This window comes from Hemitrygon akajei, chromosome 5 (assembly GCF_048418815.1).
Source record: "Hemitrygon akajei chromosome 5, sHemAka1.3, whole genome shotgun sequence".
Classification (NCBI taxonomy): domain Eukaryota; kingdom Metazoa; phylum Chordata; class Chondrichthyes; order Myliobatiformes; family Dasyatidae; genus Hemitrygon; species Hemitrygon akajei.
The window spans coordinates 189,710,948-189,736,117 of record NC_133128.1 but is presented as its reverse complement, the minus strand read 5'-3'; the positions used below and the strand labels follow the sequence as shown (position 1 = coordinate 189,736,117).

The 25,170-nt window shown below is 40.0% G+C and overlaps 1 protein-coding gene across 1 annotated transcript in view; it reads left to right on the top strand.

Moving 5' to 3' along the window:
* The window catches only part of LOC140728591 (extended synaptotagmin-3-like), a 104,261-nt gene extending 82,524 nt beyond the window's left edge, over positions 1-21,737 (top strand). Inside the window, exons 16-23 of the mRNA XM_073047562.1 lie at positions 2,155-2,241; positions 4,855-5,004; positions 7,153-7,511; positions 11,798-11,896; positions 13,325-13,456; positions 14,136-14,241; positions 20,329-20,378; positions 20,920-21,737. Coding sequence (XP_072903663.1) covers positions 2,155-2,241; positions 4,855-5,004; positions 7,153-7,511; positions 11,798-11,896; positions 13,325-13,456; positions 14,136-14,241; positions 20,329-20,378; positions 20,920-20,971 — 1,035 coding nt within the window. The 3' untranslated portion in view covers positions 20,972-21,737. The remainder of the gene's footprint in view (positions 1-2,154; positions 2,242-4,854; positions 5,005-7,152; positions 7,512-11,797; positions 11,897-13,324; positions 13,457-14,135; positions 14,242-20,328; positions 20,379-20,919) is intronic.
* Positions 21,738-25,170: the final 3,433 nt, after the last annotated feature.

Below are 25,170 nucleotides of genomic sequence, written 5' to 3'. Positions count from 1 at the left end.
CCTGCAGGCTCTGTTCCCCCAGAGCTGCACAGTAACTAAAATGCCCCTGTACCATAGCCTTTATTGCTATGCAGCTGGAATGTTCTTTTCTATAATGTTAATATAATTTTGAAATCTAGATTATTATAATTGTGAAATATTCTATAATAATTGTGTTAAAGAAAATAATCCATACATTTTCTGAGTAATAAATGTACACTACTGTAAACTTTTACTTTGGAAAATTTTAGAACTTCAACATATTTACATTGTCAGCCTTTCAAGTTACAACACTGTTACAAATTGTAACAATAAACACAGAATGGAAGTCGGTAGCTCATTGTTAATCAACCGCTGGGCCACTAAACACTGACGTCATCTAAGTTTGAAAGTTGTCGAAACATGGAAGATTTCCTTTTGTTGTACTGCATTTCATCATATCCTTTAATTAATAAATAAAATCAAGTGTGTGATTTTTCAGTTTTCATTTAAAGTGCTGCGCAGTTTACAGGCTGGGTAAAAATTTCCTGCTCAGAGCATTGGTTAGTCCCCGCAGTTGTAAAAAAAAAAATTAGGGGAAATGTTGCCTGCTGGTCAAACACTTCTTGTCATGGATTGAAGTTGCATGTGAGGGTTCGTCCAATTTTCCAATAGCTGATTTTTATAGGTCTTTCAAAAGTTGGCTTATTGTGTAGTGCTGCAAGATTTAAAGTTATTGCATAATTCTCAGGAGCAGCATTATAATCATTTCTTACAGCAGTTTATCAGGATGGTGGAGAAAGGAGGGGGAGAAGACAAAGAAAAACTGCAATGATGGTGCAGACTTACTGAGAATATTTGCTTTCTGCCCATTACATCTCTGGCGTTTAGGGCAGCAATGATGGTCCTCCATCTCTGGTGATTTTCAGGGCTTCCTTCATTGTGTCAGTAGCTTCCTCTTGGTTTTCACTACTGTCAGTCAAGCAAGTCCCGAGTGAAGACTCGAGAATACTGTTACACTCAGATGTAGGAGGATTCTTCTATGCTGCTTCCATAACAATTTTGTTTTACTAGTCAGGGTTGTTAACCCTGAGCTGAACCCCCGAACCTGGAGAACTGGTGGACCACTCTTAGTCTGGCCTCTACCCTTTGACCTGTTTGGCATGGGTGACCCTACCAAGAGCCAAAGCATAAAGCCCTGACTCCAGATCATTGGTGCATGCAAGCCTCCAAACCACGATGAGTTTGTGGGCCTCTTGGAGGACGAAGGAAAAAACAGATTAAAAAAAGTTAAAATTGTAGATAATTTATGTACTTTTAAAATATTAAAGCTGGATCCTTTCAAAAATTTGTAGTTATAACTGTAAGTGTGTAACCGTAAATTAATGACTTCATAAGAAAGGAATTCTTATCAGTGAGAGGCTCGTACGCAGCAGCTTCTATGCGTTCAACCAAAGGTTTTCTTGTTTTTTTTTTAAATGTATTTTTTATGATCGTAAGACCCTGCTGGACATTAAAACTTAAAGTACTGCGGGTATATCCCATCAGTGAGTTGCTCATTGGGGGAGAAGAAGCTGGACTTGGTGCGGACGGTGATGCTGCCTGCATGAAGGAGCTGTGCAGTCTAAGACCGAATGATTGTCTTTGTCACTTAGTTTGTGATCGCAATACCCTGTTGGACTTTGGCGGTGTGGAATGCTGCAAGTCCAATTCATTGGTTTAGTGGCAAATGGCGCGGGAGCTGCGTGGCCTTGGATTAGACCTCGAGCCATGGTGTTGCCTATTTGCAACTGCCCAAGAGTCGGGTGATCCACCAGTGCCAAAAGCAGTGTCCCACGGCATGCCTGCTGGAGTCAATGCTGCCCCCCACTGTTCGCTTGGGAGAAGACAAGCGGTATTGTGTTTGACTGCAGACTGCTGCAGCATCCATGGACTCAGAGACTGTATTATACTGCTATCTTATACGTGCTTGCTATCTCTATGTGCTTTGTGCTGTGTGTGACCTTTGGCACTGTGTTTTGCAGCTTGGCCCCGGAGTAAGACTGTTTCATTTGGCTCTATACATGGGTATTCATGTATGAATGAATGACAATCCGGAACTTGAACTTGCCAGTCATTTAAGTAAATCAAATAACTAAATTTATAAACATTTACTATTGAGGGAGAGTCTAACTAACACTAATTTTGAATTTACAGATTTGCTACAATACTAGTGCACCGGTCTGGGAACAGGCATTTACTTTCTTCATCAAAAATGTTCACTCTGACGGACTATATATAGAGGTAATGTATATTTTGTTACATAAGGCTGTTGTTTCTAATAAGCATGGACAAGGAAAAACCTATTATACTCAGGCTAATTTTCCAAATGAAAATTTATGATGTAGTTTGTAAAAAGCAACTTCAGAAAATTCTGATGTATGTATGTCAAACTGATTAGGTGTGTGTGGAAAGCTGCAAGCCCAATTGCTATCATTGGTTTATTGGTGAACGTAGGGGAGCTGCGTGGCATTGGTTGTGACAAGGGCTAGGCCTTACCAATCAGTTCTGCTGATTTTGAACTTAAGGAAACACTAAGACGTGCCTATTTTTTGTTGTATTGGATAGTCCTTATTCTTAGACAGTCTCACAGAATTGAGGACGACTTGCTTTCACTTCATTTCTGAGAGGGCTGGTGAACACAATGTGAGACGTGCAGATTTTGCTACTGGCAGGGAGGGCAGGTGAATGACTTGGGAGATGGTTGATCCTGCTCATTATGCTGGTCTTCTATATGCTCCCAATCTCCTTAAGCTTCTCTTTGAGAGATCAAAGACTCACAGGCAAAAATGCATCATTTCAAGGAGGTTTTGAAAACATCCTTGAATTACATCCTTAAGGATGTAATTAGCTCTTACAGCAAACAATTTTTTTATCCTTTCTTGAGGATGGCATTTCTGAGACCCAGTCACATATCAATTTCTTACCAGGTGTGGACTATTAGATTGTGGAATTGTGACTGAAGTCCTTCAGTGTGAACATTTAAAACTTCAGCAGTAATAGCATCTGCTCTTTGGGGCTTCAATTCTGATTCACAAATAGCTTTTGCAATGTTTTGCTGGAGTTGGTGGCAAGGTTGGACTTGATAGGTTGCTTTGGAATGGAATTGAAGAGAACTGTGTCCACAATGGGCACTAATGGTCATTGTAGTCCTCCAAGTAATTGCACGGTTATCTCCATCAAATTAGCCGCAGAACAGGAACTTTGCTACATGAGAATTAATGCTGAAGCTCTTAGGGACTCCACAAAGACACCTTGACAACTCCCAACCAATTTGACCTGTAGCGTGTCCGCTGCATCTGGACTGCCCTGAAGTCTATAATGATTCGTACCTACAAAGAGACTCCTGGCTTCTCTACCAGAAAGAATCTGAACTAGGTAGACATGGCCAGTTGAACGGGGAGCAAGCACTAAAGGAAAGTGGCCTTCGATTTGCCATCCTGACTCATGCAGGCACTTGAAGGCTAAGGTTCATGGAAGGAAAGAGTGTAGAAGTTCCAGCACCTCACTGGTTGCCTTGAAATGTGTGCAATCTTTAGTTTTGACACTCTCCACTGAAAACCAAGAATGCTGGAGACGGAGACTTTGTCCATGACAGAGAAACAATAAGTCCCAATTTGATAAAATCTCAAAGACCTCCTCAGCAATGATGTTGTCCTACCATGACTTCATATTGACTCCAAGGACAAATGAAGACTCCTTGTACTCAGTCTTGAAGTAGGTGTTGATCCCTTTGCTTTGGGACCCTGTGTCCTCTGTAAGTCTAATAGTGTCTTAAGGAAAACCAGAAACCAGATTATCGGGGTCTCTCTTCCCGCCATTACAGACATTTACACCATACGCTGCAGCCGCAAGGCAAACAGCATTATGAAGGACCCCACATACCCCTCATACAAACTCTTCTCCCTCCTGCCGTCTGAGAAAAGGCACTGAAGCATTCGGGCTCTCACAACCAGACTGTGTAACAGTTTCTTCCCCCAAGCCATCAGACTCCTCAATACCCAGAGCCTGGACTGACACCAACTTACTGCCCTCTACTGTGCCTATTGTCTTGTTTATTATTTATTGTAATGCCTGCACTGTTTTGTGCACTTTATGCAGTCCTGGGTAGGTCTGTAGTCTAGTGTAGTTTTTTTGTTGTTTTACGTAGTTCAGTGTAGTTTTTGTATTGTTTCATGTAGCACCATGGTCCTGAAAAACATTGTCTCGTTCTTACTGTGTACTGTACAAGCAGTTATGGTTGAAATGACAAGAAAAAGTGACTTGACTTGACTTGAAATCACCCCTGTTGCATGAAGATAAATAACTCGCGTGTAAACAGAGCTAAGAACCAATTGGGATCCTACCACCTTTCCCATTCCCAAATAATTGTCATGCCCATTTTGGTAATGTAGTTATTTCCAAACAATTAGAAGAAAACTGTGGCCAGTATGGAGACAAAAGCCTTCATAGGCTGGAATCTGGAGCAATACACACAATGCCAAAGGAACTTTATGGGGCAGGCAGTAACAATGGAGAGAAACAGTTAACATTTTGGGTAGAGACCATTCATCTCAACTGATCCACTCTAGATTCAGTCCAGGTGAAGGGTCTAGATCTGAAATATTGACAATACCAGTAACCCCATTAGCAGTGTTACCTGAAGTTTTCTAATAAAAATCTGTCCTCCGAATGTTTCTTAAGAGAATGATTTCAAATATATGAGCTATAAAAATATATATATTTTCAGGAATTAATGGATATTGGTTAATTCTGGATAGGTAGATACCAAATTGTTTTTATACTTGGAATGGAAGAATTAACCTTTGTTTTATGTTGTGTGTTTTGTGAACTACTTATGTAATTTGTTTTGAGAAGATCAAAGACAAAGACAGAGAATGTGCCCTTGGGATCTTGACTGTTCCTTTCTACCATTTGTTGAAAGCGACTGATATGACCCTCGACCAAAGATTTCCACTTGATCATTCAGGTCCCAGCAGCCTAATAAAATTGAAGCTGATCCTTCGGGTAAGTCAGCTGTATCAAAGAGACTACTAATATGTTTTCCGTTTAGATATGTTTTTCTTTGCATAAGTTCTATAATGTCAGTTATGCTTTTAGTGTTTCTACTTAATAAAGCAAACAGCAGGTAGACCTACCAACAAGAAAAGGTATCCAGCAGTAAGGGTCGCACCCCACCCAGAACACCTCTTCTCATTGCTGCCATCAGGAGCCTGAAAGCACACACTCAACAATTCAGGATCAGCTTTTTCCCCTCTGCCATCAGATTTCTGAATGGACATTAAACTCATGAACTTTATACTTTTTACATATATATATATATTTACAGATTTTTTTAAATTATGTATTGCAATGTACTGCTGCCACATAACAAATTCCACAACATATGCCAGTGCTATTAAACGTGAATCTGATTCTAATTCTCTACTGATAATAATGTTACAGAGAGATGCAGAATGGACACAGAACTCCAGTTTCCTCCTACAGTCCAAAAATTGGTAGATTAATTGGTCTTTGTAAACATTGTCTTGTGATTACTCTAGGCTTAAATGGGGGGGGTGAAATAACACACACAAAATGCTGGAGGAACTCAGCAGGTCAGGCAGCATTTATGGAAGTGAATAAGCAGTCAATGGTTCAGACCAAGACCCTTCATCAGGACTTCCAAGGGTTGCTAAAGGAACAGCAGCTCTTAATCAGTCTGGGTAGTCCATGACCAGATATTGAATTCTCTGATTTCTGGTAAATTGTTTCTCTTCTGTCCTTTTTTTTTTCCCCTAATCGACTTCATTCACACCACATCTCCAGGCCCTGTGTCACCTCATATACTATCTCCATCTGCCCATCACCCACACTCTGCTCCACTATGTCCCTTTGTCCTACTGTTCCTATCTGCCCATACCAGCTCCCCTGTTATATTCCATGCTCCACTTTCCATCAGCTGCAGCCCTTTGTAGCCTTCACCCATCACCTCTCGGCCTCTGACCCTGTTTATCTGCCTATCACCTCTCCGCACCTGAATTGACATCTCACCTGTCAGTTCTTGCTCCGTTTCTTCCCTTCGCTTTTCAATGCAGATGAAGAGTCTCGACCCAAAGCATTGACTGCCCATTTCCCTGATCTGCTGCCTGACCCACTGAGCTCCCCCAGCTGGCTGCTTTTTGCATGTTATTCAAATATATAGTGCTGTGCAAAAAGTCCTAGGCACCTGAGATTTTTATCTAAGTTTTGCCTTAGGTCTTTTTTTTTTTGCCTTCAGCATTAGTGAGTGAGTAGAAAAGAACAAGTTTTAGATTTCCAAACATTCATTTTCCAAAAACATTAAATGTTATAGGGATTTTTTGTACTTTTTTAAAGAAAGTAACTTATAAAGTAATAGACCACTTTTTAAATAAAAACTTGATTACTTTGTGGGTATATCACTCAGTACATTATTAAACAAAGATAACAAAGAGGTGCTAATGATCAATGACATATGAGTTAAATGAATTAAACTGATTAACTGAAACAGAAACGGGTGTAGAAGGAATCAAACTGGGTGAAGGACAACCCAACTAAAAGGCAACAGTGTGGCTGATTTGACAGTTTAACCTTCAAATCATCAATTCTTATCCCATGACAAGAGTGAGTTGCGTATTATAATTCACCTAATTCAATCATGGATATGAAATATATTGCTTCTGCTGAAAGTGCGATTTTCTTTGCATTTTTTCATATAGTATATCTCACACGTGGAAGTAGACTATTTCAGCTCACTAAGTCAATCCCAGCTCACAGAACAATCCTGTTCTGTACTACTTCTCCTTGTAATGTTCCCATTAACCTCTCCCGCTCACCTATACCGGAGGCAATTTGCAGTGGCCAATTAACCAATGAGCATGCCCATCTTTGGGATGTGAGAATAAACCAGATCACACAGGGAAACCTGTATAATCATGGGGAGAACATGGAACTCGACACAGAGGTCAGAACTGAACATGGCAATGGCTTCATATCTTCCTGTGTAAAACACTTCCAGCAGGGATATCAAGCTCCTGCTAATTTGTTATTACTTTCTCCCTCTCTCTCTTTGCTGATCGATATTAAACTAAGATGCATTAAATGGTCTCGTGCTGTTATCTAGAGTGATGTTTCTTCTGTTCGAAATACACACAGGTCCTGGTCAATGAGGAACCAGACCCTGACAGTATCTACACTGGTCTGAATGTCCTGAAAAAATGTCCCATTTCGGTGAAGAAAAGGAAAACTGGAAACAAAACGAGCACTCCTCCTTCAACGCCAAGTTTGCCAAATGTTACAAAGATGGTTCACGGTAGTGTAGCCTGTGACCAGATGGAGAGAATAGAAAGTAACGAAGAGTCTAATAATGATACTGGTGAAGTTATACCAGAACTTCCAACACCTGCAGCAGAATCCAGCACCTCGGAGACCTCAGAAAGAGAGAAATCCAGCATCGTGCTTAAATCTGACAGTTCCAGTGTTAACCTGCAGTATGGGGATCTTCAACTGCAAAAGTAAGGCATCTGGTATATATTACTATTTTTTTAAAATACCTTGAATCATTAAGTTCATTTAGTTTTGTTAGTTAATTAGTAATACAGAACTAGAACTGGCTAAACTGGAATTGTTACTGCAACATATTACCATTTGAATGCAAAAGCTGTAAAACAATACTTATACCATAGGCTAAAATCTGTTAATGTGGTTACCAACAATCACAAAAAAAGTAGGCTTGTTTTTGTTTTGTTAATGATCTCTCAAAGCATGTATTCCATCAGGATTAAAGATATTTTGCTCCTGCAAAATTTGTGGGTTGCAAGGTGCTGGAAACTGGATTCCTCTTCAGATGAGACAGATGATGCTTGACAAGGTGGGTGGGTGGATAGTTGGTAAAGTGAAAATCTCCCTCTATTACTACCACTTCCGTTTGCACCTGGCTCATGGACTTGGTTTTCTATGCCATTGTTCCTCGATTTTGAGCTGATGTGGGCTTGAAATTCTCAGGAGATGGTGAGGTGATGCATTTCTCTGAGGCTTTGACCTCACCCTTGATTTTTTTCATCTAAATGCCTTGTATTCTCTTTCTATAAGAAAGCTCAGAATAGGATGCATCATCCACAAATCTATTTGGGGTAAACAGTTAAGGTCTGATTGTTGGGGTGTTGCCCTGGAAGCAAAAATATACAAATGTCAGTGTATCCTAGTGAATTTGGAGGGTTTTGTAGAGGCACCATTGGTGGTACGAGTGGGTTATTGTATAACTCTGGTCTTTGATAAAATTGGTGTGATGTGGTTAACATCCCATAACTGGTTAACATCATGGTATTCAAGCTGTCATGAAGCAAAGGTTAAATTTCTGTGGGCAGCTGGAGTAGATGAGGTTACTCCAGAGTCCCACCTGGATTGATGACTTTAGTGAAATTGGAGAAGGCTTTGTACATTGCTTGGTACTTCCTGCATTTCTCATGTATTTGTAATGTGGTGAAGATTACGTCCACTGTACTTCCTAGATGGACAGAAATCATTTGACAGCATTTGTCCTGCTACTCGGGAGGTAGCTGGAAAGTCCTGAGAGGGGCTTTCCCCATGGCAGAGTACCCTCTGTGTTTACCACTGTTTCCTTTCTTAATGAACGTTATGATATTTCCTCCCATTCTCAGATGTAAATGATCTAAGTTTGCTGTTGCTAAATTTTAGAACTTCAAAGAAGATGTTATCTGCTCAGGATTCCTTATTACGTAGTTGGGTTATTGGTCTTTTTGACTGCTTGTAACTTTGACTCCATCCCACAGCAAACCAGGTTAGGATAATTAGCTAATATTATAAAAGTACTGTCATTACTATTATTATTAATTATCCCATAGTATTGGTAAGTGGGGAAAACATTAGAGATTTGATAATTGAGAATAAGTTGCAGGATTACAAGGAAATAAAGGGAATTGGGATTGAAGACACTGCAAATTTGCAAGACAGCATTAATTGAATGTTCCTCTAATAAGCAAGTACATTTTTCTAAACAAATGAGAAGGTATTATGATTACAACTGCTAATATTTTTACTCCTTTTTACAAGTATAATTATTATAAATTTTTTGCATAAGTATTGAGTTGAGAATGCCAAACTCTGCATTACTTGCTTGAAGAAACAAGGCCAACATGAGTTCTCAGTATTCAGACGTTATCAGCTGAGTATTGTCAGTCAAGTACATTTGGAACTGATTGTTTCACCCACAACAGGGTTATGGTGAAAGCTTCACATTTTACAAAATAATTAATTTTAAAAACTAGTACATATCATAAATGTATTGTTTTAGAAATAACTCTAACCTATTTTTAAAAATCATAAGCACTATATAGAGCTAGTGATTGCTGAGCTCAGGGTACATGGCCTAAGTCATTTATGGATATGGCATATGGGTAAACTGGGGGATACTTGGCAGGTCCATCTTCCAAATGTAACATAGAAACATAGAAAACCCACAGCACAATACAGACCCTTTGGCCCACAAAGTTGTGCCGAACACGTTCCTACCTTAGAAATTACTGGGGTTACCTATAGCCCTCTATTTGTCTAAGCTCCATGTACCTATCCAAAAGCCTCTTAGAAGACCCTATCGTATCTGCCTGCACCACCATTGCCGGCAGCCCATTCCATGCACTCACTATTCTCTGAGTAAAAAACTTACCCCTGATATCTCTTCTGTACCTTCTACCCAGCACCTTAAACCTGTGTCCTCTTGTGGCAACCATTTCAGTCCTGGGAAAAAGCCTCTGACTATCTGCACAATCAATGCCTCTCATCATCTTATACACCTCTATCAGGTCACCTCTCATCCTCCGTCACTCCAAGGAGAAAAGGCCGAGTTCACTCAACCTATTCTCATAAGGCATGCTCCCCTATCCAGGCAACATCCTTGTAAATCTCCTCTGCACCCTTTCTATGGCTTCCACATCCTTCCTGTAGTGAGGGGACCAGAACTGAACACAGTACTCCAAATGGGGTCTGACCAGGGTCCTATATAGCTGCAACATTACCTCTCGGCTCCTAAATTCAATTCAACGATTAATGAAGGCCAATACACCGTATGCTTTCTTAACCCCAGCATCAACCTGCGCAGCTGCTTTGAGCGTCCTATGGACTCGGACCCCAAGGTCCCTCTGATCCTCCACACTGCCAAGAGTCTTACTATTAATACTATATTCTGCCATCATATTTGACCTACCAAAATGAACCACTTCACACTTATCTGGGTTGAACTCCATCCGCCACTTCTCAGCCCAATTTTGCATCCTATCAATGTCCCGCTGTAACCTCTGACAGCCCTCCACACTATCCACAACACCTCCAACCTTTGTGTCATGAGCAAACTTACTAACCCATCCCTCCACTTCCTCATCCAGGTCATTTATAAAAAATCACAAAGAGTAAGGGTCCCAGAACAGATCCCTGAGGCACCCCACTGGTGATTGATCTCCATGCAGAATATGACCTGTCTACAACCACTCTTTGTACAACCACTCTATGACCTGTCTACAACCACTCTTTGCCTTCTGTGGGCAAGCCAGTTCTGGATCCACAAAGCAATGTCCCCTTGGATCCCATGCCTCCTTACTTTCTCAATAAGCCTTGCATGGGTTACCTTATCAAATGCCTTGCTGAAATCCATATACACTACATCTACTGCTCTTCCTTCACCAATGTGTTTAGTCACATCCTCAAAAAATTCTATCAGGCTCATAAGGCACGACCTGCCCTTTACAAAGCCATGCTGACTGTTCCTAATCATATTATACTTCTCCAAATGTTCAGAAATCCTGCCTCTCAGGATCTTCTCCATCAACTTTCCAACCACTGAAGTAAGACTCACTGGTCTATAATTTCCTGAGCTATCTCTACTCCCTTTCTTGAATAAAGGAACAACATCCACCACCCTCCAATCCTTCGGAACCTCTCCTGTCCTCATTGATAATCAAAGATCATTGCCAGAGGCTCAGCAATCTCCTTCCTCACTTCCCACAGTAACCTGGGGTACATCCCATCTGGTCCCAGTGACCTATCCAACTTGATGCTTTCCAAAAGCTCCAGCACATCCATTTTCTTAATATCTGCATTCTCAAGCGTTTCAGTGCCCTGCAAGTCTTCCCTACAATCACCAAGATCCTTTTCCATAGTGAATACTGAAGTAAAGTATTCATTAAGTACCTCTGCTATTTCCTCCGGCTCCATACACACTTTCCCACTGTCACACTTGATTGGTCCTATTCTTTCACGTCTTAACCTCTTGCTCTTCACATACTTGTAGAATGTCTTGGGGTTTTCCTTAATCCTGCCTGCCAAGGCCCTCTCATGGCCCCTTCTGGCTCTCCTATTTTCCTTTTTAAGCTCCTTCTGGCAGAGAAAGAAATTCTACCTGACCTCGAAAACTGAGGGGAAAATTTTCCCGTATCTGATTGATTATGGGTAATGCTCAATCGATGTTTTACAAATTGTTTTGGAGTTAACAGATCTTTCAACTACCAAATTTTCAATTATGATTTTTGTTTAGGTGCACAATTTTAATATAGATTAAAATTAAAGTTTCATTTGGGAATGTAGAGAGTAATTCCTAACTTAAATATTGTTTTCTTTAATTACAGAAGGATCAACATTAATAAAGATCTTAGAAAATTTGTAGAATAACTTTTTAATAATACTTTGTAAATATGGAGTTTTATGGTGTTTCAAGTATGACGTAGGATCTCAAGACTCTGGAAGTCTGTTTACAGAGAACGTAGTTGAGAGAATGTGTAATTTCTTCCAGTGGCACAGCCCAGACAGAGGAATCTTTGGGCCAAATCCAGCTGACTGTACGTTATTCCACTCCACGTCACTCTCTGGTTGTAATTGTTCACTGTTGCAGGTAAATTTCCTTACGGGCAATTATTTCACTTGTGAAATTTGTTGCATTCATGTTGGTAATGAGATCAATGTGTGTCCTGAAAAAACAAATGATGTGGAGAAAACGGGTGAATGATCATCTTTTCATTAAGGCTTGATATTTCACAGAGCTAATATAGACTTGGGGACAGTCAACCACTGTCCTAATGCTCAACTTTGTTGTTTAAAGAATCTATGCCAAATCTCATAATAGGTGGAACTTGTCATGATACAACTTATTCCCATTAAACGCGTAAAGGCCCCAAAACCAACTCAGATCAAATACTTGTTCAAGCCCTTACTTACTTACTGCATGATATGCCACTGGCATTTAGAACATCAATGAAGATCCTCCATCTCTGGTGATATTCAGGGCTCCCTTCATTGTGTCAGTAGCTTTCTCTCGTTTTTACCATTGTCAGTCATGCAGGTCTCAGGTGGAGACTCAGGAATACCATTGCACTCAATAGGATTCCATTACAATTTTGTTTTACCAGTCAGGGTTGTTAGCCTGAGCTGAACCCCCAAACCTGGAGGGCTCTTAGTTTGGCCTGTACCCTTTGACCTATTTGGCATGGGTGACCCTAACCAGGAGCCAAAGCATGAAGCCCTGACTCCAGCCAACATAGCTGTCATTGAGGCACGCAAGCCTCCAAACCCTCCAATAAGGTTGTGGTCCTCTTGGAGGTCAAACCTTTCAGATGAACCCTTAATTCATGATTTCCTTCATTGTTGTTTATCTTATACTTGACTTTTCTGGATATTTTATTTTTCCTGCCAGTTTCTTGTTACCTAAAGTGAAAATCAAGTGCAGTATTCAGCTGAATTTAGGAATAATTTAACCAATTATACAGATATGTTTGATATTTTACATAGTTTCTGTTGATTTATAGTAATTGGAGCATAGCATTTTCTCTGCAAGAGTTTGAGGATCAAGAGATAGAATACGAGAATATAGAAAGAATAAATTTAATCCAGGATAAGATGTTTGAATGCTTAAACAGTAGTCACCTAAAACTGTTTCCTTCAGTGAAATATTCATACAAAGGAAAAGAATCTTTACAGTAAAAAGCACTGTTTTCACAAAGATTAGTGGCAACATAAAAATCCCCCCAAAAGATGTGGTTAAATAAAGTGCTCATGATTTGAAATTGACAAGATTTTTATATCATGAATCAAATATGGGTTAAATGTCTGCAGCTAACAAAGCTGCAAAATGGGTTTGAATGACAGAATGGCCTTCTACTTTTCACTTGAGTAATATTTAATTACACAACTGAATGTTTCTCTGTGCAACCTTGTCCAGCATAATATGGACTACAGAGTAGATTCAATGTTAATCAAATAGCTGAGTTTTTATTTCCAAGGTAACCAAGATAATAGTTGCGGTTTCATATTTCATTTGACACAGAAGCCTAATCGCCTGTTCAAATGAGGGATCAGATCCGTATGTCCGACTTTACCTTCTTCCTGACAAGAGCTGGTCAGGCCGGAGAAAAACACAAGTCAAGAAGAAGACTGTTAATCCACAGTACGATGAAAAGTAAGTATCCCATAAATACATCTCATTCCTGATTTCAAAGCCCTCGGGTTAAGTCTGATTTACAGTAGGGACTTCGTGGCCAGAGGTTTAATTCACTGATGGACAACAGTCTTTGTAAAGATAAAGATTAGCTTTATTTGTTACGTGTACATTAAAACATACAGTGAAGTACATTGTTTTGAATCACTGAGCACCATAATCTGATTAGTGCTGGGGCAGTCCACAGGTGAGGCCATGATTCTGGTGCCAACCAGCTAACCCTCACTCATATGTCTTTAGCTTATGGGAGGAAACCAGAGCTTATGGAGAAAACCCACACAGTCACAGGAGAACATACAGACTTCTTACAGACAGCGGTAGGAATTGAACCCCACTCTTACAGCTGGCATTGTAAAGCGTTATGCTCACCACTATGCTAGCTTAATTATAATTCAATATAAATAAGTTATTCAATTAATTTTGAACTCTTAACAAAATGGCATGCCAAGTTTACCTCAATTGACTTAAAGATGTTAAAATAGGTATCAGTCATGTGATAAATCTCTTTTTCAATCTATCCTATTGATTGCATATATCATTTGTGACACACACAAGTATAATCTTCTTAGAAAATACTTGTTGAATTGATCCTTGAATGTTTGTGAGAATGAACATGAAATTAACATTTTGTCTTATTCAGGTTTGAATTCGCCGTGTCGTTGGAGGAAATTCCTAAACGTAAATTAGATGTTGCTGTAAAAAACAATCGGTCATTCCGATCTCACGTGAGGAAGGAACTTGGGATGGTAAGAGTAACTTATATTTATAAAGAATTTGGAAAATGGGATTTGAATGTGTTCAGCTCCTGTCCTCAGCGTGACATAAGCAGATGTTCCCTACTAACTGTTATACATAGTTTGAAAAACAGCAAAAGAAACTCTGTCAAGACAGACTGAAGAACTCATCTAGTAAGTGGAACTGAGAAATAAGAAAGGTATGACCAGGATAATGGGGCTATATTACAGACCATCCAACAGTCCTAAGGATTTAGAGGAACAAACGTATAAAGAGATTGCAGACTGTTGCAAGAAACATAAGGATATTATATAGTAGGTAATTTTAACTTTCCACATATTGTCTGGGAATATACTGTAAAAGGACTAGATTGAATAGAGTTTCTCAAATGTGTTCAGGAAAGTTTCCTTCATCAGTATGTGGAAGTCCATAAGACATAGGAGCAGAATTAGGCCATTCAGCCCATCAAGTCTGCTCCACCATTCCATCATGGCTGATCCTGGATCCCACTCAACCCCATACACCTGTGTTCTTGCCATATCATTTGATGCCCTGTCCAATCAGAAAATAATCAACTTCCGCTTTAGATATACGCACGGACTTGGCCTCCACTGCAGTCTGTGGCAGAGTATTTCACTGATTCACTACTCTCTGGCTAAAAAAAAAAAATTCCTCGTTATCTCTGTTCTAAAAGGTTGCTCCTCAATTCTAAAGCTGTGCCCACTAGTTCTGGATCCCCCACCAGATGAAACTTCCTCGCCACATCCACCTTATCTAGTTCTTTCAACATTCGGTAAGTTTCAATGAGATCCCCATGCATTCTTATAAATTCCAGTGAGAACAGGTCCAAAGCTGCCAAATGCTCCTTATATGTTAACCCCTTCATTCCTGGAATCATCCTCGTGAACCTCCTCTGAACTCTCTTCAATGACAACACATCCTTTCTGAGATATGGGGCCCAAAACTGTTGACTATACTCCAAGTGCGGCCTGACTAATGTCTTATAAAGTTTCAGTATTATCTCCTTGCTTTTATATTCTATCCCCCTTGAAATAAATGCCAACATTGCAATTGCCTTCTTTACCATAGACCTGACCTGTAGGGACTCCTAAGTCCACACTATTGTTCCTTTTACCAAAATGCATTATCATACATTTCCCAACACTGTATTCCATCTACGACTTTTTTCCTTTTCTTCCAATTTGTCTAAGTCCTTCTGCAATCACATTGCATCCTCAGCACTGCCTAACTCTTTTCCCATGAGAGAGTATGCAATAATGGATCTGCTATAAGGGAATGAGATGGCAGGTGACAGAAGTTTATGTAGATTAACACCTTGCATCCAGTGACCACAATGCTATTAATTTCAAAGTAACTATGCAAAAAGATAGGCCTGGTCTATGGGTCACTCTGTATTTAGGATGAGGTAGTAAATTGGATTAGACATTGACTTTGTGGGAGAAGACAGAGAGAGGTGGTAGAGGGTTGCCTCTCTGTCTGGTGGCCTATGACTAGTGGTGTGCTACAGGGATTGGTGCTTGTTCCTTTGATGTTTGTCCTCTACATCAACGATCTGGATGATAATGTGGTTCACTGGATCAGCATATTTGTAGATGACAAAACGATTGGGGGTGTAGCGGACAGTGAAGAAGGCTATCATGGATTGCAGAGAGTTCTACATCAGCTGGAAAAATGGACTGAAAATGGCAGATGGAATTCAATGCAGACAAATGCTAAATTTTGCACTTCGGTGGGAGATCCAACCAGTGTAGGTCTTACATAGTGAAGAGTAGGGTAGGCACCGAAGAATGTGGAATAACAAAGGGATTTGGGAATACAGGTCCATAATTCATTGGTAGTGTTATTCCAGATAGATAGGGTCATAAAGAAAGCTTTTTCCATATAACATATATAACAATTACAGCATGGAAACAGGCCATCTCGGCCCTTCTAGTCCTTGCCAAAAGCTTATTCTCACCTAGTCCCACCGACCTGCACTCAGCCCATAATCCTCCATTCCTTTCCTGTCCATATACCTATCCAATTTTACTTTAAATGACAATACCGAACCTGCCTGTACCACTTCTACTGGAAGCTCGTTCCACACAGCTACCACTCTCTGAGTAAAGAAATTCCCCCTCGTATTACCCCTAAACTTTTACCCCCTAACTCTCAAATCATGTCCTCTTGTTTGAATCTCCCCTACTCTCAATGGAAAAAGCCTATCCACGTCAACTCTATCTATCCCCCTCATAATTTTAAATACCTCTATCAAGTCCCCCCTCAACCTTCTATGCTCCAAAGAATAAAGTCCTAACTTGTTCAACCTTTCTCTGTAACTTAGGTGCTGAAACCCTGGTAATATTCTAGTAAATCTTCTCTGTACTCTATTTTGTTGACATCTTTCCTATAATTCAATGACCAGAACTGTACACAATACTCCAAATTTTGCCTTACCAATGCCTTGTACAATTTTAACATTACATCCCAACTCCTATACTCAATGCTCTGATTTATAAAGGCCAGCATTCCAAAAGCTTTCTTCACCACCCTATCCACATGAGATTCCACCTTCAGAGAACTATGCACTATTATTCCTAGATCACTCTGTTCTACTGCATTCTTCAATGCCCTACCATTTACCACGTATGTCCTATTTCGATTAGTCCTACCAAAATGTGGCACCTCACACTTATCAGCATTAAACTCCATCTGCCATCTTTCAGCCCACTCTTCTAACTGGCCTAAATCTCTCTGCAAGCTTTGAAAACCTACTTCATTATCCACAATGCCACCTATCTTATCATCATCTGCATACTTACTAATACAATTTACCACCCTATCATCCAAATCATTAATGTATATGACAAACAACATTGGACCCAGTACAGATCCCTGAGGCACACCACTAGTCACTGGCCTCCAACCTGACAAACAGTTATCCACCACTACTCTCTGGCATCTCCCATCCGGCCACTGTTGAATCCATTTTACTACTACAATTTTAATACCTAACGATTGAACCTTCCTAACTAACCTTCTGTGTGGAACCTTGTCAAAGGCCTTACTCAAGTCCATATAGACAACATCCACTGCTTTACCCTCGTCAACTTTCCTAGTAACCTCTTCAAAAAATTCAATAAGATTTGTCAAACATGACCTTCCACGCACAAATCCATGTTGACTGTTCCTAATCAGACCCTGTCTATCCAGATAATTATATATACCATCTCTAAGAATACTTTCCATTAATTTACCCACCACTAACGTCAAACTGACAGGCCAATAATTGCTAGGTTTACTCTTAAAACCCTTTTTAAACAATGGAACCACATGAGCAATATGCCAATCCTCCAGCACCATCCCCGTTTCTAATGACATTTGAAATTTTTCTGTCAAAGCCCCTGCTATTTCTACACTAACTTCCCTCAAGGTCAGAGGGAATATCCTGTCAGGACCTGGAGATTTATCCAATTTATATTCCTTAAAAGTGCCAGTACTTCCTCCTCTTTAATCATCATAGTTTCCATAACTTTCTTACTTGTTTCCCTTACCTTACACAATTCAATATCCTTCTCCTTAGTGAATACCGATGAAAAGAAATTGTTCAAAATCTCCCCCATCTCTTTCGGCTCCACACATAGCTGTCCACTCTGATTCTCTAAGGGACCAATTTTATCCCTCACTATCCTTTTGCTATTAATATAACTGTAGAAACCCTTCGGATTTATTTTCACCGTACTCGCCAAAGCAACCTCGTATCTTCTTTTATAACCACATAACCATGTAACAATTACAGCACGGAAACAGGCCATCTTGGCCCTTTTCCTCTGTGCCGAACGCTCACTGTCACCTTTTATCTTTTCTAATTTCTTTCTTAAGATTCTTTTTACATTCTTTATATTCCTTGAGAACTTCCTTTAATCCATGCTGCTTATATTTATTGTAGATATCTCTCTTTTTCTGAACCAAGTTTCCAATATCTCTTGAAAACCATGGCTCTCTCAAACTTTTAACCTTTCCTTTCAACCTAACAGGAACATAAAGATTCTGTACCCTCAAAATTTCACCTTTAAATGACCTCCATTTCTCTATTACATCCTTCCCATAAAACAAATTGTCCTAATCCACTCTTTCTAAATCCTTTCGCATCATCTCAAAGTTAGCCCTTCTCCAATCAAAAATTTCAACCCTGGGTCCAGTCCTATCCTTCTCCATAATTATATTGAAACAAATGGCATTGTGATCACTGGACCTGAAGTGCTCCCCAACACATACCTCTGTCACCTGACCTATCTCATTCCCTAACAGGAGATCCAACACTGCCCCTTCTCTAGTTGGTACCTCTATGTATTGCTGCAAAAAAAATCCTGCACACATTTTACAAACTCCAAATCATCCATCCCTTTTACAGTATGGGCCTCCCAGTCTATGTGTGGAAAATTAAAATCTCCCACAGTCACAACCCTGTGCTTACTACAAATATCTGTTATCTCCTTACAAATTTGCTCCTCCAATTCTTGCTCCCCATTAGGTGGTCTATAATATACCCCTATAAGTGTTACTACATCTTTCCCATTCCTCAATTCCACTCAAATAGTCTCCCTAGACGAGCCCTCTGATTTACCCTGCCAGAGCACCGCTGTAATATTTTCTCTGACAAGCAACACAACACCTCCTACTCTTGTCCCTCTGATTCTATCACAACTGAAGCAATGAAATCCAGGAATATTTAGTTGCCAATCACACCCCTCCTGCAACCATGTTTCACTAATAGCTACAACATCATATTTCCAGGTATCAATCCATGCTCTGAGCTCATCCACCTTTCTTACAATGCTCCTAGCATTAAAATAAATGCATTTAAGAAATTCTCCATCTCTTACTCTCTGTTTATCACTAACAGTACAAAGAACTTTACTGTCTTTTTCTTCCTTCTCCCATACATCTGTTTCTACACTCTGGTTCCCCTCCCCCCTCGTATCTAGTTTAAATCCACTGGAGCCTCTCTAGTAAACCTACCTGCAAGAATATTTGTCCCCTTCCAGTTCAGATGTATACTGTCCCGCCAGAACAGGTCCCACCTTCCCTGGAAAACTGCCCAATTATCTATAAATCTGAAGCCCTCCCTCCTGCACCATGTCTTCAGCCATGTGTTGATCTGCACTATCTTACTATTTCTAAACCCGCCTGCACGTGATACTGGTAACAATCCTGAGATTGCTATCCTGGAGGTCCTGTCCTTTAACTTGGCACCTAACTCCCTAAGCTCACCTTTCAGGACCTCCTCACTCTTCCTACCCACGTCATTGGCCTTCATAAATCAATATATTGAGTACAGGAGATGGAATATTATGTTGAAGTTGTATAAGACATTGGTGAGGCCTAATTTGAAGTATTGTATGCAGTTTTGGTCACCCACCTACAGGAAAGATGTAAAAAAGTTTGAAACAGTACAGAGAAAATCTACAAGGATGTTGCCAGGTCTGGGGGATCTGAGTTATAAGGAAAGATTGAATAGGTTAGGACTGTATTCTTTGATCACAAATCAACAAGGCAAAGTATCATCCTGTTACTATAACGAAATTATGGTTACTGCCTCCTAGGGTGATAGGATGATGGGGTGATAGTCTCAGTTCCAGCAGCTCTCACATGGGTAATGTACAGTGTGACTAATATGCTGATCATATATGAAAGACCCTTGACAACAGAATAATTTACTGAAAATCTCTACAGTGAACAAAATTAGTGAGCCAGTACTCATTTATTGATGGGGTCAGTGAAGAGGAGTTGGGGCCCAAGATTTTTCTTGTCCCTGGTTTCGGGCCTAAATATTTATGTATTTTTACTCTTGTTCAATGGCATAACAAATGCTTTATTTAACTGCACAAGTACTTAGTATCATTATTATTTTGTTTTTTTAAGTTTCAGCTTTACTATAGATGTATTCATTTTTATATTCTTCTCTGCTAAATCACAGTATTTGGTTGCTCAAAATAAATAATTTTGTGAATGCACTTCGGGGTTACCCCACAATTCTTCAAATGGTTAATGTAGCCTATGAACTAATTAAGTTTTACGTTGTTCTTCATTAAAAGGTATTGATTGATATTCCAAAGGATAACTTAACCCCAGGTTTTACAGAATGGTAAGGTATACTCCTTGATTATAAACATTAAGTATTCAAAAAAATTCAGTACACATATGTACATACCCAAACCACTTAAAAACAACCCTTATAGAATAGTTATATCTAGCTGAATGCAAGAACATCCAGTTTTCTTGTAAATGTTCCTAGAAAGATGGTGACAGAACAAGTGATCTTCTCTCTGAACTCAAGTTGAGAAACGTTGTACATACAAGTACAAGTTTGTCTTTTGTATATATTCAATATTAAAGCTTTTTATTTGTTTTGTAAAATGTAGATCTATTTTTGTTTCTTAGTATAATTACAACTCATCTTTAGTTGGAGCAGGAAGATGAAGAGAAGTGTTTTTTTTGACGTGTGAGAAATAACCATTCCATATGTTGTGTGATAGTAAACAGAAATTAAGCTATATAGCTTTATTCACCACACATACTATAACAACTTTTGGTTCATAAACAGCTTTGGTCCCTTTATCAAAAGTGTCTTTTGTTTTTCCTGGGACCAGGAATAATATGTGACAGTGACATTATCCTTTTCACAGGTACAAGCTAACTGATGATGGATTACCAAGCAAAGGACGAGAAAATGTTTGATAAATAATTAACCTGGAGCTTCGTGTGGTTTTCTGATGGATTGAGGGAGGATCACAGATATTTATCTGGTAATCTGGCAACCTGGCTGTCACGTGTGTCTATCGATTTCATTTTGACAACAAATGATCTTGCATTATGAGAAAGGACTACATCTATACCCAAATTTTCTTTGTAAATGTCCACATTTTATGTTAACTAAGCTGAAAATTTTCATCATAACTGGGCAAATTTAAGGACTTGCAACTGGTTAAACGGAATATAGCAGAAGTTGCACTTTTAAACAGGATTGTAAATATAAACATCATTAAAGACAACACATTTCCTAAAGCTTTTCTCAAAACATTTTCTTCTCCAATTGATTTATGAAGAAAATTTAATCCCTGAAGTACATAATCCAGATTCACAAGACTGTTTTCAAGTATGCTATTTAATAAGATCCAGCTTTTAAATGTGCATTTTCTCTACATTCTTTTTAACTTTTGCCTTAATGCCGTTTGTATGCTTCACATTCAACTTTTTGGGGTAAAATAGCAGGCTTGAACTGGTGCCTTAGGTCCATTTTGCTATCATGTGACCAATAATAACTGGACTAAAGTTTTAAAAAATAATTTCAAACAGGTGGCAACATGTTAAAAATAGATTTGTTTTCTTTATCTATTGTAAATATGATGGTTATTTCCTGTATGGAAAATGCTCAGAACAATGGCTATTGATATGAATTGCTATTTATTAACAGCTGTAAATAAATTGATTTCATATGAACAAACCACGTTTGTTACTTTGTCTAATTTTAAACTTATGTATAAACTGAGCAGTGTTAAAAGTGACTTGTCTTTGATTAGTATGGTGTGCAGATATTAAGATATGCAGAGGTGATCACTAAATTGTCAAATCTTTCATAATAAATACACTTTAAGAGTACACAATAATTTTAACTCAGTGTCGATGGGGCTTTGCTACAACACTTAAAATTTCAAATTGCAGACTATGAAGGAGCATAACTGTAGACGAATAGTTCTAAACTTATCATGTTGACGATTAGAAATAATCATTCCCTATATTTTCAGGATAATTCAGGTTTGAAGGGGTAAGGGTGAGAAAGAACATTAAGTTCTCAAGTTAGCATTAGTTAAAACAAATCTAATTGAAGTATATCCAAAAATAGGAAGTCATACAGATTATAAATCAGATTGTAAAAATAAAGAACCACGAAAAATGTTTGAATTTAAATCTGTTTTCTTATTTGTAGCTTAACAGCACAGACTACATGTAAAACATAAGCCCATAAAAAATAGCAGAATTAGGCCATTTGGCCCATTGAGTCTGCTCTACCATACAATCATGGCTGATCCTCTTCTCCACTCCTCAGCCCCATTCCATGGCCTTCTAGAACCTATCAAGCGCTGCCTTAAATGCACCAACAACCTGGCCTCCACAGCTGTCTGTAGTAATAAATTCCACAAATTCACCACCTTCTGGCTAAAGAAATTTCTCTGCATCTGTTCTAAATGGACCCCCTCTATCCTCAAGCTGTGCCCTCTTGTCCTAGACTCCCCCATCATGAGAGACATCCTTTTCATAGAACATAGAACAATACAGCACAGAACAGGCCCTTTGGCCCACAATGTTGTGCCGGCCCTTAAACCCTGCCTCCCATATAACCCTCCACCCTAAATTCCTCCATATACCTGTCTAGTAGTCTCCTAAGTTTCACTAGTGTATCTGCCTCCACCACTGACTCAGGCAGTGCATTCCACGCACCAACCACTCTCTGAGTGAAAAACCTTCCTCTAATATCCCCCTTGAACTTCCCTCCCCTTACCTTAAAGCCATGTCCTCTTGTACTGAGCAGTGGTGCCCTGGGGAAAGAGGCGCTGGCTATCCACTCTATCTATTCCTCTTAATACCTTGTATACCTCTATCATGTCTCCTCTCATCCTCCTCCTCTCCAGAGAGTAAAGCCCCAGCTCCCTTAATCTCTGATCATAATGCATACTCTCTAAGCCAGGCAGCATCCTGGTAAATCTCCTCTGTACCCTTTCCAATGCTTCCACATCCGTCCTACAGTGAGGTGACCAGAACTGGACACAGTACTCCAAGTGTGGCCTAACCAGAGTTTTATAGAGCTGCATTATTACCCCGCAACTCTTAAACTCTATCCCTCGACTTATGAAAGCTAACACACCATAAGCTTTCTTAACTACCCTATCTACCTGTGAGGCAACTTTCAGGGATCTGTGGACATGTACCCCCAGATCCCTCTGCTCCTCCACACTTCCAAGTATCCTGCCATTTACTTTGTACTCTGCCTTGGAGTTTGTCCTTCCAAAGTGTACCACCTCACACTTCTCCAGGTTGAACTCCATCTGCCACTTCTCAGCCCACTTCTGCATCCTATCATTGTCTCTCCGCAATCTTCGACAATCCTCTACTCTATCCACAACACCACCAACCTTTGTGTCGTCTGCAAACTTGCTAACCCACCTTTCTACCCCCACATCCAGGTCGGTAATAGAAATCACGAAAAGTAGAGGTCCCAGAACAGATCCTTGTGGGACACCACTAGTCACAACCCTTCAATCCAAATGTACTCCCTCCACCACGACCCCCTGCTTTCTGCAGGCAAGCCAATTCTGAATTCACCTGGCCAAACTTCCCAGGATCCTATGCCTTCTGACTTTCTGAATAAGCCTACCATGTGGAACCTTGTCAAATGCCTTACTAAAATCCATGTAGTTCACACCCACCGCACTACCCTCATCTATATGCCTGGTCACCTCCTCAAAGAATTCTATCAGGCTTGTTAGAAACGATTTTCCCTTCACAAAGCCATGCTGACTGTCCCTGATCAGACCATGATTCTCTAAATGCCCATAGACCCTGTCTCTAAGAATCATTCCCAACAGCTTTCCCACCACAGATGTAAGGCTCACTGGTCTATAAATACCCAGACTATCCCTACTACCTTTTTTGAACAAGGGGGCAACATTCGCCTCCCTCCAATCCTCTGGTACCATTCCTGTGGACAACGAGGACGTAAAGATCCTAGCCAGAGGCTCAGCAATCTCTTCCCTCGCCTTGTGGAGCAGCCTGGGGAATATTCCATCAGGCCCCGGGGACTTATTCGTCCTAATGTATTTTAACAACTCCAATACCTCCTCTCCCTTAATATCAACATGCTCCAGAACATCAACCTCAGTCATATTGGCCTCACCGTCATCAAGTTCCCTCTCATTGGTGAATGTCGAAGAGAAGTATTCATCGAGGACCTCACTCACTTCCGCAGCCTCCAGGCACATCTTCCCACCTTTATCTCTAATCGGTCCTACCTTCAGTCCTGTCAACCTTTTGTTCTTCATATAATTGAGGAATGCCTTGGGGTTTTTCTTTACCCTACTCGCCAAGGCCTTCTCATGCCCCCTTCTTGCTCTCCTCAGCCCCTTCTTAAGCTCCTTTCTTGCTACCCTATATTCCTCAATAGACCCATCTGATCTTTGCTTCCTAAACCTCACATATGCTAATTTCTTCCATCTGACTAGATTCTCCACCTCACTTGTCACCCATGGTTCCTTCACCCTACCACTTCTTTATCTTCCTCACCAGGACAAATTTATCCTTAACATCCTGCAAGGGATCCTTAAACATCGACCACATGTCCATAGTACATTTCCCTGCAAAAACATCATCTCAATTCACACACGCAAGTTCTAGCCTTATAGCCTCATAATTTGCCCTTCCCCAATTAAAAAATTTCCTGTCCTCTCTGATTCTATCCTTTTCCATGATAATGTTAAAGGCCAGGGAGCGGTGATCACTGTCCCCCAGATGCTCACCCACTGAGAGATCTATGACCTGACCCGGTTTGTTACTTAATACTAGATCTAGTATGGCAATCCCCCAGTCGGCCTGTCAACATACTGTGACAGGAATCCATCCTGGACACACTTAACAAACTCTGCCCAGTCTAAACCATTGGAACTAATCAGGTGCCAATCAATATTAGGGAAGTTAAAGTCACCCATGACAACAACAGTTTTATTTTTGCACCTTTCCAAAATCTGCCTCCCAATCTGCTCCTCGCTATCTCTGCTGCTACCAGGGGGCCTATAGAATACCCCCAGTAGAGTAACTGCTCCCTTTTCATGACTTCCACTCATACTGACTCAAAAGAGGATCCTGCTACATTACCCACCCTTTCT